Source organism: Hippocampus guttulatus, chromosome 4 (assembly GCF_054856545.1).
Source record: "Hippocampus guttulatus isolate MCC_2025c chromosome 4, RoL_Hgut_1.0, whole genome shotgun sequence".
NCBI classification, from domain to species: Eukaryota; Metazoa; Chordata; class Actinopteri; order Syngnathiformes; family Syngnathidae; genus Hippocampus; species Hippocampus guttulatus.
The window spans coordinates 17,154,543-17,169,940 of record NC_141264.1 but is presented as its reverse complement, the minus strand read 5'-3'; the positions used below and the strand labels follow the sequence as shown (position 1 = coordinate 17,169,940).

Below are 15,398 nucleotides of genomic sequence, written 5' to 3'. Positions count from 1 at the left end.
AGTGCAAACCCCATCTCCTGCACACAGTCAACTGGGACAGGCTTCAGCTCATCCTGTCATCCTCACCCAAAAGTATGGCATGTGAGTAAACTGGATGGAATGTCATAACAGTGACTCTAATATTAAATCGCCCAATAAAATAACATACTGGAACGTTTTACTCAAGAGCAAATGCAAAGCTGAATATTGGGTATGCAACACAACTTTATTGAAACCCTTTAAGCAACATCAATTTACAAACAAGGAGAGGGAGCTTGTTGAACATAAAAAGGTTTGTTTTTCCAGAACCAAAATGACATTAACAGAAAGGGAATCAAATCCCATGGATTGGACCAGCAGTGGCAGGTGCATTTTAATACAAAAAATAACTTATGAAATCTTTCAAGTTTCCAGGAATATTGTTAACACATGGCCTCTGTAAATCGCTGATTGCATTTACAGCTTTACTTGTGTCCAGACTAAATGATTTTATATTTCAATTATCAAAGCAGCCGCTACTTTGATTGGAGGAGACAGCAACAATACCACTGATGAACATACTGAAGAGAGCAAGAGTGAACTTGGGGAAATGAATTTTTGAATTTGGAATTTTCAGTGTGGTGCACTTGTTCAGTCATTATGAGAGGCCTTTCAGGTTCTCATCGCCTGACTGCTGCCTCTCGAAGTACCTCTGGGGCCCTGGCCGGCTCCACGCTTGTAGTTCTGTTGGTAACCATCCTTGAGCAAATCAGTGAAAAGAAAAACACAGATTTTTATTAGGGGACAAAACCCTCACATCCCAAATAATAATTAACGATTGAAGAAGTGTTTCATACCCTCTGATACCCATTTGAGTAATCCCGGGGTGTGCTGAACTGAGTCTGTCCATAACCAGAGTTGGGAGTGTTGGCAAAAGGAGGGCGATAACCGTCATAGCCGCCTAGAAATTAAAACTTGGTACAATTATTTCCAGCAACAAAATGCGACACCCCCACCCCCAATGTAAACGTATATTTGTATGTTTTACATAAATAAACATTCAACAAAAACACAATGTTTGTAACTCTACATACACCATGTATTATCATTATCATCAATGTTCAGACTTTTTCTGTAGTGGCACACAAACAATGATGAATCCAAAGTCGACTGAAGGCAAAAGCTAACCTCTAAAACCATTGGATGAGCCTCTGTAGCCATTGATCATGCCTCTGGCGTTGCGGGGTCCACCACGTGACATCCCTCTGCTGTTGTAGAAGGACTGAGGCTGCCTGTTGAAACCTGGGCCCTGCTGCGAAGGCTGCTGATGGCCTCCAGACTGGTCTTGGGAATGGAAGGCACCAACTATTTTCAGACAAAATAAGGGTAAAAAAAAAAAATCATTATTGGTTTAAAGTACTAAATAAGTAAGGGCAGGATGGGATGGGGGTGTGCCCACCAGGTTGCAGTTGTTCTGGCTGCATCTCTGCTGGTTCCACAGGATGCGGAGGCTGGCTGTTGAAGGCTTGGTTGAAGCTGTTCTGGTACTGGCCGGGCTGGCTCAAAGCCTCCGTCTCACTCGCAGGCGGGACTGGCGCGTTGAGATTGAACACCTACCAGGACATATCGGCAGCGTTTTGGTGAAGGCAAAACCAGAGAACATGTTCAGTGTTATGTTTTAAACTCAAACACAATTCCAAATTAGAAAAAAAAAGCACCCTGGGGAACTCATTACAAGGTAAAACTATTTGGGCTCCAATAAATGCAACAATCTGCTGACAGGAGTGAATAGAGTAGCTTTGTCATTGTACCACAGGGTGCAATGAAATGGAATAGACAATTTATACGAGAAACAGAAAAACAATGACAAAATGGGTCAACCTTTAACAGCACCCCGTTTTTGCAGATGTAAAGAAAACAACAACAACAACCCAACAAGCAGACATTAACAACCGGCACACAGACGAACAGATGTGGAGGATGACTAACAGCTCTCCTGCAGAGTGCAGTCAGCAAGGCGCCACCACATCCCATCCTGCAGGTGCACCACAATAAGGAAGGCAAGCCAACAAAGACTGTGATTGCGATGAAGCACAGACACAAATGGTCTTACCGTCTGCATGGACTGGAATGGTGCTGCGTTGACATTGATTCCGCCGCTGTGAGGAGCTTTGGGGACAGGCTGGTAGACGGGTGTCTGTGAGGCAGGTGGGAGCGACGCGGAGGGGGGAGGCTGCTCCGGCGGCAAAGACATGGACGTCTATTCAAAATAAAGAAATTCTATCAACTGTTTTTCTTCCGCTCACAACGAAATTAAACTTCCATGGAGCACTTTCAATTAGGCCAACATATTTGACAAAACACATCTGCATTAACCTTCATTGGTAGTTTAACAGCAATCCAAATAATCTAGTAAACATGTGGTCAGGTTCCCTTTGCCCTAAATCATTTTGGGAACAAAAAAAAGGAATTAGATTGTTGTCATTTTTCTCTGTAAATATTTTCCCACAAAAAGATGACTGTATGATCATTATCCAACAACATTCAAAACATTTTTACTGCACAGTGTTTAAGGGGACATACCATAGAAAAATACTTTTTATTGTTTATATCCAAATCATTGGCAACAAAATCATGTCACAAAATTGTTAGGATGCCTGGTACTAACGGCATTGTATTGTGTTCTCTCAATTAAGTCCTCGGCACACTTTTTGCTACTTTACCTGGATGGGGTCGATGGTTTCTGTTGGTCGGGAATCTGGTGTATGAGAGGTCTGATACATGGGTGGTGGTGTTGGGGAGACGATGGGTACCTGCAAACAGATCAAAAGTCAAACATCTCTTGTTCAGAGTGAACCGACCAAAAAAATGTCAATAACGGTCGCGTCACTTACATGTGTGGGCTCAGTTTGGACAGGAACAGTGTTGGGTTGCGAAAGTCGTGAGTCGGGATGAACTAAAAGACATTTGTGGCGACATCAAAAAGACACCTCGGCAAGAAGGCTTCGCCAATGACATTTGTTGTCTTCCGGATTACCTGGAGGACACATCATCTGTGGCAGGTCCATGGTCTGACCAGGCTTCATGGGCTGGGCCGAAACAATGGCGGGGTCGATCGGTTGTCCATCAAACTCCAGCATGGAGTCCTAGAACCAGAGCTCCAATTAGCATTGTGCCAAACATGCCACCCTTCATGCCATTTTCTACAGTGGGACAGGGTACAACTTCTTACCAGCAAACTGTAGGGCACATACAGACAAACACCCATTCACGCTCACGCCTATGGACCATTTAGAGTCTCCAAATAACCAAGCATGCAAATTTTTGGAATGCGGGCAGGCAGATTGTCTATATTTCTCTATCACAGATGTGCTGAGCAATGGTCCACCTGCCGTCAATCCAATCCTACCTGCATGAAGTTGTACGTTCCCTGCATCTGAGCCATCAGGTCCTGCACCACCTGCTTCCTGACCATGGGGTCAGTCGGTGGCACAGGAGCCACCACGCTCAACGGGAGGGTCTCCATGGCAATAAGGGGAGGGGCCTGCTGCACCGGCTGCTGCATGGCAGCGATCACCTGTGAGGGGCGCACAGTTGACTTGTGACATTTCCCCGACCCCTCAAACAAGTGCTTAAAAAAAAAAAAAAAAAAAAGTGACAAGTCCAAGTGCCTCCAGTAGTCATGTTAGTAACATTCATGGGCCTTGACTGTACAGTAAATAAACACGTTACTTAAAATCGGTTGGTCCATCATCTGATGGGATTGGTGCTCAGTGATCTTTTTAACTCGCTGATCATGATCGGCTCCAAAATCCTGATCGTGTAACGCCAACAAGTTAGCATATTGGCATGGCCCTCGACAACTGTGGCAGTTTCTAACATGGCCCCTTTGGAAAATTAATTGCCCACACATTTGTCAAACTCTACGTTTATGTTCAAAATGCACATGTTCAATTACAGTGCAACTTCATAATTAAAATACCCCCAAGCTTGTAAAATTTGGAATTGAACCTAAATGGAAAAAACGGTGACTCAGAAACCTTTTAAAATCACGACAAATCACATGTCAACCAGCTTCCCTAAAAGATGTTTGTTTTGTTTCAACCAGATGTTTTCCATTGCGATCAAAGAAAAATTCGACAACTAGGTCAAACGTTTTGCAGTGCACCTCCGTTTCTGTGGTCCACTCGTCCCCTTGCTCCTGCTCACCGCTGCTGTATGTGCCATCTGGAATGAACTGTCTGTTTACAAACTGGAGGCAAAATGAAGAAAAAGCAAACATCAGTTCTAAAGTCAGCCGGAAAAAGCTCCAGTGGCAGGAGAAACGTTAACGACGAACCTCTTTTGTTTCCACCGCAATGGGCTCGATGTACTCTTCGATGATCTCAGTTTCTGGAAGGAGAGAAACTTCTTGCTCAGTGCACACTAGATGTCCAAATGTGATCCCCATTTTGTTCGGTCGCTTCAGAGCAGTTCGGACACTACCTGCATCAACAGGCTGCTCTTCAGCTTCTGACGACTGAGCCGCCGTTTCTCTTCCCAGGGTTGCTGCTGGCACTTCAACTTGGACTTCCTCCTGCTTGCCACCCTCAGCCTCTCCCCCTTCCTCCTCTTCCCCACACACTCCATTTTGCTGACTTGGAACCTGGTCGAAGTATCCGCTCAACAAAAGCTCCTCCAGCTTCTCCTTCAGAGCCTTGTCTATGCAAATGACAAAAAGTAAGAAAATCAAAGCCACTGAAAACCCCCAGAAATTATTTTGCAACTTTCGACTTCAAGTGCAACGAGTATTCAAAACTGTATTCATGGTATCAGAACTGTAATACAACTACAGCATTCGCTTTCTGAGAAGACTCACCAATGCTTTATCACATAGTGAAAATACAGCCATAAAGATGAAATACTGAATGCCAACATTTCACAGTGAAAAACAAACAAACAAAAAAAAACCCACCCGCATTCAAATAAAAACAAAAACAAAAAACAGACACAGCACTATGGCTTGAAAACAAGTACAGTCTACAATTTAGGGCCAATGTACTGCAAGGCTGTCTCACCTTTCGTTTTTAATCTGGTGCGAAAGATTGTAAAAGTCAGTCAGCAGACCATGGGGATCTAACAGGACAATAAAATGACACCAAATCCAAGAGAAGTATGCCGCTGCCTGACCAGTAGAGGCTCCGTAAAACACTTAAAATGAATGAAGTCCTGAGGGATCTTAAAAAAGCCTCGCAGTGGCATTCTAAACCGACTGGACACTGCCTAATAAAAAAAAAAAATGTTGAGACAGTCGAGAAGGGAATTGCACAAGTGAAAACAGAAGGCGAGAAAGGCATGAATGAGCATTTCTGGTTCCAAATAAAGTAACACGGAACAAAGTTTTGAAATATTTCTGGTGGTGGAAAAAAAAAAAAAGATGAGAGTACCGGGTCGGAAGGTGAGCCAAACCCCGCGGCCTGCGTTCCGCACACTTGCAAAAACGTCTGCAATGGCAGCTGACGAATGACTATGAATCCAAAGTATTCCCCAGATAGCAAAGAGATCATCATGCGCGGACTATTTGAATATCCAATTCCAAGCAGCAGCTGGCCTGAGTAGATTTTCACTTGACTGCAGACTCATTTCAGCAAGCCATATAAACTGGAATACAAAGGCTGACTGTTACGGACTGCAGAACAAGCAATGCCACTAATGTAGCTGGAGAACCTCCAATCTTTCCCACTAGAATCGATCATGAGAAGGGTGCCATAAAGCCATCAGCCCACATCACTCTCCGAGGTGAAATGTTTGTCATGACTGCCTACGGAGTACTGATTGACCTGCGTTGCATCCCCATTGTACGGCCACTGGTCTAACCAGTAAAATGAAACCACAGGTGATAAGGCCGCTGGCGAAATGCTCCACTGCTGAGTCAGAGCTCATAGTCCCCTCGCTCCCGAGTAAAATGCGACCTGAAAATGCAGGACACCAATATACCAAAGCCCGCCTCATCATTTCACGGCATGGTACAGCGCATACTAGTCAAGACAAACTGTTCCCTCCACATTGCGACTCGAGAGGACAAATAGTTATCATACATGACATCACGGTGTAAACAACTTCCCTTACTCTTCCAAGAATAGTGGAACCTTTGCGGGTGAGCACGTCCCTTGCAAAACAACTTTTCCCACTACACAGAAAAGTCAATCCAAGTGGCACCATCATACAATGTTATTAACCCTGCAAGCACATTTTCGGTAACACGTTAACACTAACATTGAAAACGTCAGTGTTAACATCAAAATACAAAAACGGTGATCACTTCGGTCTTAAGGTGTATTCACACCTACACTGTTTGGTCCGCTTGAAACGGACCATGGTGTGTTTCCCACCCTGGTCTGGACCTTTTATGCAGGTGTGAATACAAACCACTGCCGATCCGCGGCAAATTATACGATACAAGGGACTTTTTGGGCTGAACAAGCCACCGTCGCCTCGAATCGTGGGAAATATTAGCAGGTAGCTAATACGTGTGTGTATACATATAAATAAAGTTGAAATGAAGACTCACAGCAACAAAGGAATGGAAAACGATTGCGAAGCAACAGAGTACATGTGCACAATCATAATCACATTGTTTTGTGTATAAGAAAGGAGCCCGGAAGAAAGCAGGTATGGAGTCAACCACGCTGATATTTGTCAAAGACATGGTGCTCATTTGTACGTTGTAAACGCAGACATAAAATCCACCACAATGGTGGCAGCAGCTGTTGCAAGACACTCTATCCAATCTAATCTGGACTAAACTCCCCTGATAATGCAGTATCCCCTGCCAACAAGATACATCAGTTGTTGCTCATTTAAAATCTTACAAAAGTGCTATTATGACTATTTACGATTACGTTTTGTCCCAGCTTTCAATTTGCAGTGAGGACTCACATGTTGTGCCAACCACAGCCTTGTCCTTGCCTTCCAGCAAGTCCCAAAGGTGGACAGACGCCTCCTCATACTGGTCAACCAACCTGAGTGGATGAGAATACTAGGTTCAAGAAATAGTTTGTTAAAAAAAACTAAAATGAATGCTATCGTCGTAAGACGTTTACCGACCTGATTTTTTGGTCACGGTCTGGCCCCACCAACTTGTAGAACTCATCGAAGGCCGCCAGGTCCACATCTGTGAGCGGCATGGTGCCTTTCTTCAGGTCCTCCCGCGCCAAATCATCTCCCAGCCGGTCCAGGAGGAATTGCAGCTCCAGAACCGTCTTCAGCCTCCTCTGCCCCGCCTCCTCCCGTTGGAGCTGCTCTCGCCGGGCAGATTTCTTCACCGCCTTCTGGATCTGATGACGACAATGACAAATTCACAAGAAACATGGGGATTTACTCTACAAAACATACTCCTGGGATGAAGAAAGACCCTGGGATGCTTAGAACCCGTAACCCCATACTCACATCTTGACCAAGAGCAACGAACGTCTTCTGCAGCTCTCGGGCAAATTCCAAGTTATTGACGACTTCCTGGTATTTGCATAGGGCCTCCTGATGTGGGAAAGGACAGAAAAAGGAGTCATTCTTACTGTTATGTTATACACGCGTATGAATGTTGATGTTCTCACCAGCTGGTCCTGGTTAAGGCTCTCGCCTTTATCCTTTCGGACTCTATAATCATCCAGTTTGGTCTGTGAAAGTCAGAAAATCGAATTTATTAAGTCAAGACAAAAACAAAGTGGATTCTAAAGCTACGTTGCACGGGTACCGAAAGAGGGAAGCAAAGAACAAAGGATGTATGAATGCATGAATGTGTCCAGGTGTTACTGAAAGAAGGGGAAAAAGTAGGTTTAAAGGAAAGCATTCAGTCGAGAAAAAATGCCAGGGGAAAAGCAAGTCTGAGGAGAAGGGAGGTGAAAAGGAAACAAAAGGGAGGGGGGAAACAGGTGTCAATGAAGGAAAGATTTAAGTAAGGATACAAGAAAAAAAACTGAGGGAAAAAGGAAGGAGATCAGGAAGGAAAGGATCACAGGATCAAACCCTGTTAAAGTAATAAACTGAAGAGACATGTATACCTCCTTATGATCCACCCTAAATCACAGGATCACAAGTAAAGGATCTTTCACTTTTGTAGTGCCTCCCCACTTATTAAAGCACTACAAGCGGTTCACACTGACTATGCATTGACAACTGAAGGCACAGCATCAGGAGCAAGTGGAGGTTCAGTATTTTGCTCTAGGAAACTTTGACATAGTCACAAGTGCAGAGGGATCGAACCCAAAACCTCTGCTTAAGGAGACGACCACTCTACCACCCAGAATGGGTGTCTGCCTCATCACACGTCATTTACCTTTTTCTTCTCCATGTTGCGTGCTTTCTTATCAATGACTTGAAGCACTTGCTTCAGGACTTCAGATGGCCCGCTGAGCGCGTGGCTGCCCACGACTCCTGGAGCGGATCCCACATCCGGGCTGGCAGATTGAGCTGTACCATTGGCCTTCATCGCAGAGGGCATCTAACCAAGTTCAGAAATTAAAAAAATAAATAAATAAATGCGTCACTGACTTCACACTTCCAAGAAACCTTCCAAATTGAAAAAGCAACACGACTGCGAAACGTTAAAGAAGTTACAAACTGAAAACAATGCCAGAAATTGATTGTTGACGTTGTTACACTAACAATAGGTGTATATTTGCCTTTTATCGTTTATTAATGAAGGGATGGAAGAAGATACTTCATATTGATGGGGAAGACTGCTGTCACGAGAAGGTTACAGTGGGCTTGTGTTGCCGTCGTCAAGCGCTTTGGTGTGCAAAATGCTCTCAATGGCAGAGCAATACACATCGGGTTCTACTCTTAATGTGATCAACTTAACCAACCAAGCAGGCAAGCTTTTAACATAAGCCACCGTTACCTTAACCGCTAAAAAGAGTCAAGTATTGCTGAAAAAAACGTGCACTCTTATAGATTGGGTTTATACTGGCTGTTTGAACAAGAATATATAAAAATAAAATGGGTTTATTCGGATCTTTGCCCCACTGTGGCGAGTTGCCCGGTGAACGGTGAGGTTTGCCAAAATGTCCGCACCACCGTTAGCCTAGCCCGTTAGCCATTAGCCTCGTCGCCCACCGCTTACACGCCTCGCGGCGCGTGTTAGCTTAGCAAGCCGGTCGGGGGGCTTGCTGCCTCCACGAACCTCAGTACGCAATTTTACCCACCTTTATTTTTTTTTTTAAGTATAGATATATATCCACCGGGGAGATTTATGGCAATAGGCACAATACGTCCAAGCTGTTCCGGGTGTTCTTTGTTGCTTTTAGTTTATTTTTGACTCCTTGTGGGATCCGCCCCGTCGGCCTCACCGACAACTGAGACCGCTAGAAGATGGGAGAAACGCTTTATGAAGGCGAATGTCCGTTTTGTGCTGTCCAACAAATGCCTGTCGAAGTAAATTTGAAAATATGCATTTAAAACTGACATGGTAATTATTTGTAAAACAAAAGCACTAACTATATAATCTAAAAATAAATCACACGCATTTATTATAATGTTAGTCACAATAAACACGTTCTTGTTGTTGACTTTAATCAGGCAATTAAGCCCAGGCCTCCCGGAGGAAAATCTGCACAATCATTAGCTTTGATGGAGCTGTATGCTTGAATCCAAATAAATGCTAGACATTACTTATTTCTTCGTGAGACTATATGTCTATAATACCTCGTGACGACAATGGATGGATATTTCTCCGCAATAAAATACATTATTTTTGAAGAATGGATATGCACTTTCCATTGAAATGCAAATACCATCAATCAATCACATTGTAAAGCATTATTGCTTTCATGTCATTTGTCATTAAACCAACCCAAATTTATATCTCGCTGTTCTGCGAACATTCATTTGGAAGACATCGCCAAAGGTAGAGTGCAATAATTGTGATTTGCAGTAGTTATGGATGTCTATTTTGCCAATATTACAAGTAAACACAGACTTTCCTTGAAGTGTCTACAATTAAAATCATTTATTTAAAATAGTGAGTGGAATATTATTACAAAATGAAAAATAAATATTGGTTTGGTCAATTTTTTCATCGTCCAATCCTCCCTTTATCCAGCACCTTGTCTCCACAAATTTCTTGTGCCATGCACAAATTGACAGACGTGACGAGGGTGCATGTATGTATCTTATAATAATAATAATGCGTTATAAAAAGACTGACAGCTTGTTGTCCCACATTGGGCCCTTAGTTATACCAATAGAGGGCAGTCAAGCTCAGCACTGTTCTTGGCAGCAAACTACTGTACTGGTAATACGTTACTGATACTGTACATTTTAAAGTGATAGAAAATACACTACAGGTGCATGCACTTCAGAGATTTGGACTTAATCACCATCATCAATAAGATAAGATAAGATAAGATAAGATATCCTTTATTAGTCCCACACTGGGGAAATTTACAGCCTCCAGCAGCAAGAATGTAGGCAGAAAGAAGAAAAAACAAACAAACACCGTCCAATTAAGTGCAATATAAATACAAAATGGATAAATCGCAGTGCTATTTACAGTTTTTTTCCACATCATTCAATTATTAAATATTATTGTTGCTATTTTTTATTCAGCAGCCTGACAGCAGTTGGTAGGAACGAGCGTCTGTATCTCTCCTTCTTGCAGCGCGGGTGTAACAGTCTCTGGCTGAAGGAGCTACCTAGTGCTGTCAGGGCGGGCTGGAGAGGGTGGGAGGGACTGTCCATCATAGCTTTTAGCTTAGTTAGCATCCTTCTGTTGCCCACCTCCTCCAGAGTGTCAAGGGAGCAACCCAGGACAGAACTGGCCTTCCTGACCAGTCGCTCCAGTCTCTTTCTGTCCCGGGCTGAGATGCTGCCTGACCAGCAGACAATGCCATAATGGATGGCCGAGGCCACCACCGAGTTATAGAAAGTCTTAAGGAGCGACCCCTGAACCCCAAAAGACCTCAGTTTCCTGAGTAGGAAGAGTCGGCTCTGTCCTTTCCTAATCAGGTTGTCCGTGTTTGTAGACCAGTCCAGTTTGTTGTTCAGAAGAACACCTAGGTACTTGTAGGAGGTCACCCTCTCTATGTCCATACCCTGGATGTTCATCGGTGCCGGTGAGGACTGTTTCCTGCAGAAATCCACAACCAACTCCTTAGTTTTCCTAGGGTTGATCTGGAGGAGATTCTGCTGGCACCAGTCCACAAAGTCCACAATACTCACAGTAAACTGTTCTCTCACAAGAATCCATTTTTGCAACAAACCAAAATCTATGAGGTGAGCAAAGAATGTTGCAAGTGGTCTTTCTTTTGTTTTGCCCAAACACAGGAAGCAGTTAGCATGGCTGTACAGCCTTTTGATTGCAATGTTCCACTGACAGTGTTTCCTTTTCGGGGAAAATGCTGATTATTGGAGGATTGTGAGTGTAAGTAAAGATTCCATTTCATCCAATGACTCATTTCCGCAGCCTGTTGTATTTCAATCAGACTATACCACACCTCAGTGAACATTTTTAAAGGGGCCCGAGGGTGGCACCTCACATTCCCTTGGACGTTTTAGCTCTTGAGGTTTGAAATGAAACCACTTTAGACTTCCACAACATACACTGCGTAAGCACAAAAGCCATTGTGACTGCTCTTGATGAAGCAGGAAGTGGTTGTTTTCATTATTACGCATTAACACTTTGACCAGAGTGTACTTTGTCCCAACCATCTTTAATTCTCCACTAATCAAGGACATTTACAGCAATGTTATTACAAGAGGTATGTTGCAGTGGCAGTAACACATCCTTCAGCAACAGGAAATTATTACAAAAAAATCTCCTGGTTTCATTTCGGGTGGAATGGGTGGGTGGGGGAATGGAGTGTTTCAGCATCATTTGTTCCTCATCTTTTTCAATCCTCTCTTCTTGACATGATGAACATGGCTTTCCGAAAGCTTGTCTTAACTATTTGTTAGTCCCCAACATTACAAGTCACATTGTAACAAGGAAGAGTGACATCAGGGTGATGCACAACATTAATTTGTATTTGTGTTGTGAAGAACGATCGACATGATACGTTTCCGTAAGAATGACCTAATAAAAACAGGAACATGCTTTTTTTGGTTGCATTTTTTTCAAAATTTGCAAAGAAAATAATGCCCACCAACTGACCGTTCCTTCCCGTTTTACTGCCAATTTTTTGTTAGAGAGCACGTGGCACATAGGCAGATCACTCAACACAAAAGCCCACCTCCACCCTGTTGGTAATTTCACATTAGTTTATCAGAAGCTAACGCTATTTGCCAATGTCAATCTGTACTTGGTTCTCCTTTTTTTTTTGATAGGTGGGCAGGCACACCAGCACCAGAAACCCAGCTATTAGGATATGAGAAATTAAAAAGTATATTTTCAATCATATGTCCCCTTCAGCTCCATTTACACTTAAAAATGTACAGTATTTGTAAAAATGGCCTCAGTGGAAAAAAAAGAGCAGCATTTGCTTTTTCACCATATGGGAAGTGTTGCTAAGTAATCCAGTGCCAACGAGCTAGTTTTATTACTATGCTGGGGGGCCTCATCTTGCTATCATGCACTTGCATCTGGACTTGAAGTGTCCTAAATGGGAAGAAGCCATCATGCATGTGGAAGGGAGGAAGTTAACACCCCCCGGGAAGGCTTTATGTGCCACTTGCACATCCTCTGGCTTTTCTGGCCTGGCTTCACAGGAAGTAGTTGACATTTACTTGTATTTTTTTTTCTTGTTCCTTCATGAAAACAAATACAATTTTCAAAATTTGACAAGGGAGCCGGGGCAGCAATACCATATGCAGACGTCTTTGTTAATACGTGCATGCACTTTTAGTAGGAACAGTGTTGTTGCTCGCCCTTATTTATGTCAAAGGTGTTAAATTTGTTGTGGCAATTGTCAGAACAGACCTGAGCTTACGCCTTCTTATGACCCACGACACGCTATCATACAGGTCTTCTCCCCTGAATGACAGGGTAAGCTTAAGAGATTCCATGGACAGAAACTGCTCATTTATCTCAAAACTATCATTATTTTCGCAAATGAAAATTAAAAGCTGAGCGGTGTCATGTCATTTCGTCGAGAAACAAGGTATACATTTTTCAATTTGTCATTAGCTGTCAATTAGCTCAACATGGTGATAAGATTTCATTCAGTATAACTTTTAAGAGGGCGGCCCGGTGGGCGAGTGGTTAGCTCATAAACCTCACAGTGCAGCGTTTCCGGCTTCAATTCCAACTCCGGCCTTCCTGTGTGGAGTTTGCATGTTCTCCCCGGGCCTGCATGTGTTTTCTCCGGATACTCTGGTTTCCTCTCACGTTCCAAAAAGGCTGGGAGGCAGGCTGATTGAACAGTCTAAATTGTCCTTAGGTGTGAGTGTCGGCATGGATGGTTGTTCATCTGTGTGTGCCCTGCGATTGGCTGGCAACCGGTTCAGGGTGTCCCCTGCCTACTGCCCAAAGAAAGCTGGGATAGGCTCCTGCACCCCTCGCGGCCCTTGTGAGGATAAGCGGATCGGAAAAAGGATGAATGGATGGATAACTTTTAAGAATAAAACTATCTCTCTTATATTTGAAGAAGACCGGGGTACGCTACTATAGTTTAATGTGGGTCAGTATGATGGTACTTTCTTCAAAGGTTTGAGAACCACTGTCGGTCATAGTTAATAATTCTTACATCCGAGTTAGAGCCATCCTTCCATCTTTTATTCTTGTCCTCATTTGGGTCACAGGTGAGCTGAAACCTATCCAAACTGAATGTGGCCCACTATGTCAAGACAGACAACCGCTTGCACTCACATTCTCATCGATGGACAAGTTTAGTCTTATAACCTGACAGAGGGAGAACATGCAAAGTCCAAACATCAGGAAGCCAAGAGCCAAGATTCGAACCTCAGAATTGTGATGCAAGTGAGTGAAGACCAAGATTGTTTTTCATTTGAAAAGTGCCATTTTATCTCCATCAAGAAGCTCTGCGAGTGTCGCATTCCCGCTGGGCTTTCCCTGCCTGGTGTACAGCTTTATCCAGAAAGTCTACAGTATGGTGTCCAACAACTGTCAAGCCCAAGGATACATTCAGCCTACATTGGGGCTGACTCTGGCCGGCTGCCGTTCTGAGGTACTTTATCTGGTGGTCCAGTCCAACTGCTGTGCACGTCCATCCCTCCTGCAGGCACCCTCGTCCTGTTGGCAGCAGATAAGAGCAGCCATCAGCTAAGACAACAACTGTGAAGATACGCACGTCACTGCGGTGGAGTACAAAAACAAAACAAAACTACAATTTATATACTGAACAAAAGTGAGCAAAGTATGGCATAGCTGACCACACGGCCTGCTCCTTTCTTACTTCCGGCCCACTGAGCATTTATATATTATCCCCGCTGCAGTATATATTTACTAATTTAATTTTACTGTCCCTTTTTTCTAAAATTGTTGAGTCAAAATGTACTTTTTTTGGGTTTACATTTATCTATGTACTCATTAATTCATTCGTTATGTGAACTGTTTATCCTCACGAGGGTCGCGGGCGTGCTGGAGCCTATCCTAGCCATTTTGGGGTAGTAGGTGGGGTACACTCTGAACTGGTTTTCAGCAGATCGCAGTATATTTGCATTCACTTAACTCAATTATTTTTGTTTTTTAACATAGAATTATTATAATATATAATATTATTTTACCAATACAATTAACTATCTTGCATATTTTAAATAGTTTTTTTAACCTAAGCAATTACCTGGCTCTTCTGTATGTAGTGCATGTAAGTACCCTTTAAGAGGTACTCACAATATTTACCAACAGCGTGAAAAAGATAAATATCAACATGCTCCACGACTTCTATAGTCTCTGCAAGGGATTACATTTTCAAATCATCACTTGAACAACATTCCGAGTAAATCACAATGTCCCACGATGACCTAATTTTAGAACAGGTCCACAGGGAACTTATTTGCTCTTTGGGGGTACCTGGTGCCATGTTGCCGACCCTTGACCCAAATACTTGTGTGAAAAAAAAACTTTAAACACTATAAACATGAAATAAACGAAAAATAATAACTACGGCCGTAATTGACCGTACGGACCTCGTGACAGCGCACACCATTAATCACACGATGTCGTATGTCAGGTCGGATCGTCGTAAACCGAGAAGGCCTGTACTGTACTGTACTGGGTTGTCTCGGGTTCACCGCATGTTTCATGCAAGCCCATTTCCATGTCTCATTATGAAAAGTGAGGGGCAAAATCTAATTACTGAAAGCACGCACTCACATTGACACTCACGCACACGTTGGCACCGAGTGGGGACTCATTAGTGTCAGTCACGACGCAGCTCCTCGCCTGACAGGACAGGACAAGGCTCAAACCGCCGTTTTAATGCTCATTTCCTGCCATTGTCACATAGTCGTGAGCAGGAAGAGGCAGACCTGCGGGGTTTTTCGGGGAGGGGGGGGGCGGGATGCGC

The 15,398-nt window shown here is 43.5% G+C and overlaps 1 protein-coding gene across 1 annotated transcript; it reads right to left on the bottom strand.

The window, feature by feature from the left end:
• Positions 1-186: 186 nt before the first annotated feature.
• Positions 187-9,305, bottom strand: caprin1b (cell cycle associated protein 1b). Its single transcript, XM_086108803.1, has 18 exons — positions 9,141-9,305; positions 8,273-8,437; positions 7,551-7,613; positions 7,387-7,473; positions 7,045-7,274; positions 6,877-6,959; positions 4,444-4,659; positions 4,298-4,350; positions 4,127-4,210; positions 3,368-3,535; positions 2,996-3,104; positions 2,853-2,914; positions 2,682-2,771; positions 2,072-2,218; positions 1,418-1,571; positions 1,147-1,323; positions 816-919; positions 187-717 (listed from the first exon to the last, which is right to left on the bottom strand). The coding sequence occupies exons 2-18, from the start codon at positions 8,435-8,437 to the stop codon at positions 631-633; spliced, it is 2,079 nt and encodes a 692-aa protein (XP_085964929.1). The 5' UTR covers positions 9,141-9,305; the 3' UTR covers positions 187-630.
• Between the last annotated feature and the right edge of the window lie 6,093 nt (positions 9,306-15,398).

What these genes read in the sequence shown, in the direction of transcription:
- caprin1b (XM_086108803.1), bottom strand. Translation starts at nt 8,437, where the DNA reads ATGCCCTCTGCGATGAAGGCCAATGGTACAGCTCAATCTGCCAGCCCG. An exon ending in GCCTTAACCAGGACCAGCTG is followed by an intron (nt 7,474 to 7,550) that starts GTGAGAACATCA and finishes TTCCCACATCAG; the next exon opens with GAGGCCCTATGCAAATACCA. An exon ending in AGTGGACCACAGAAACGGAG is followed by an intron (nt 3,536 to 4,126) that starts GTGCACTGCAAA and finishes CGCCCCTCACAG; the next exon opens with GTGATCGCTGCCATGCAGCA.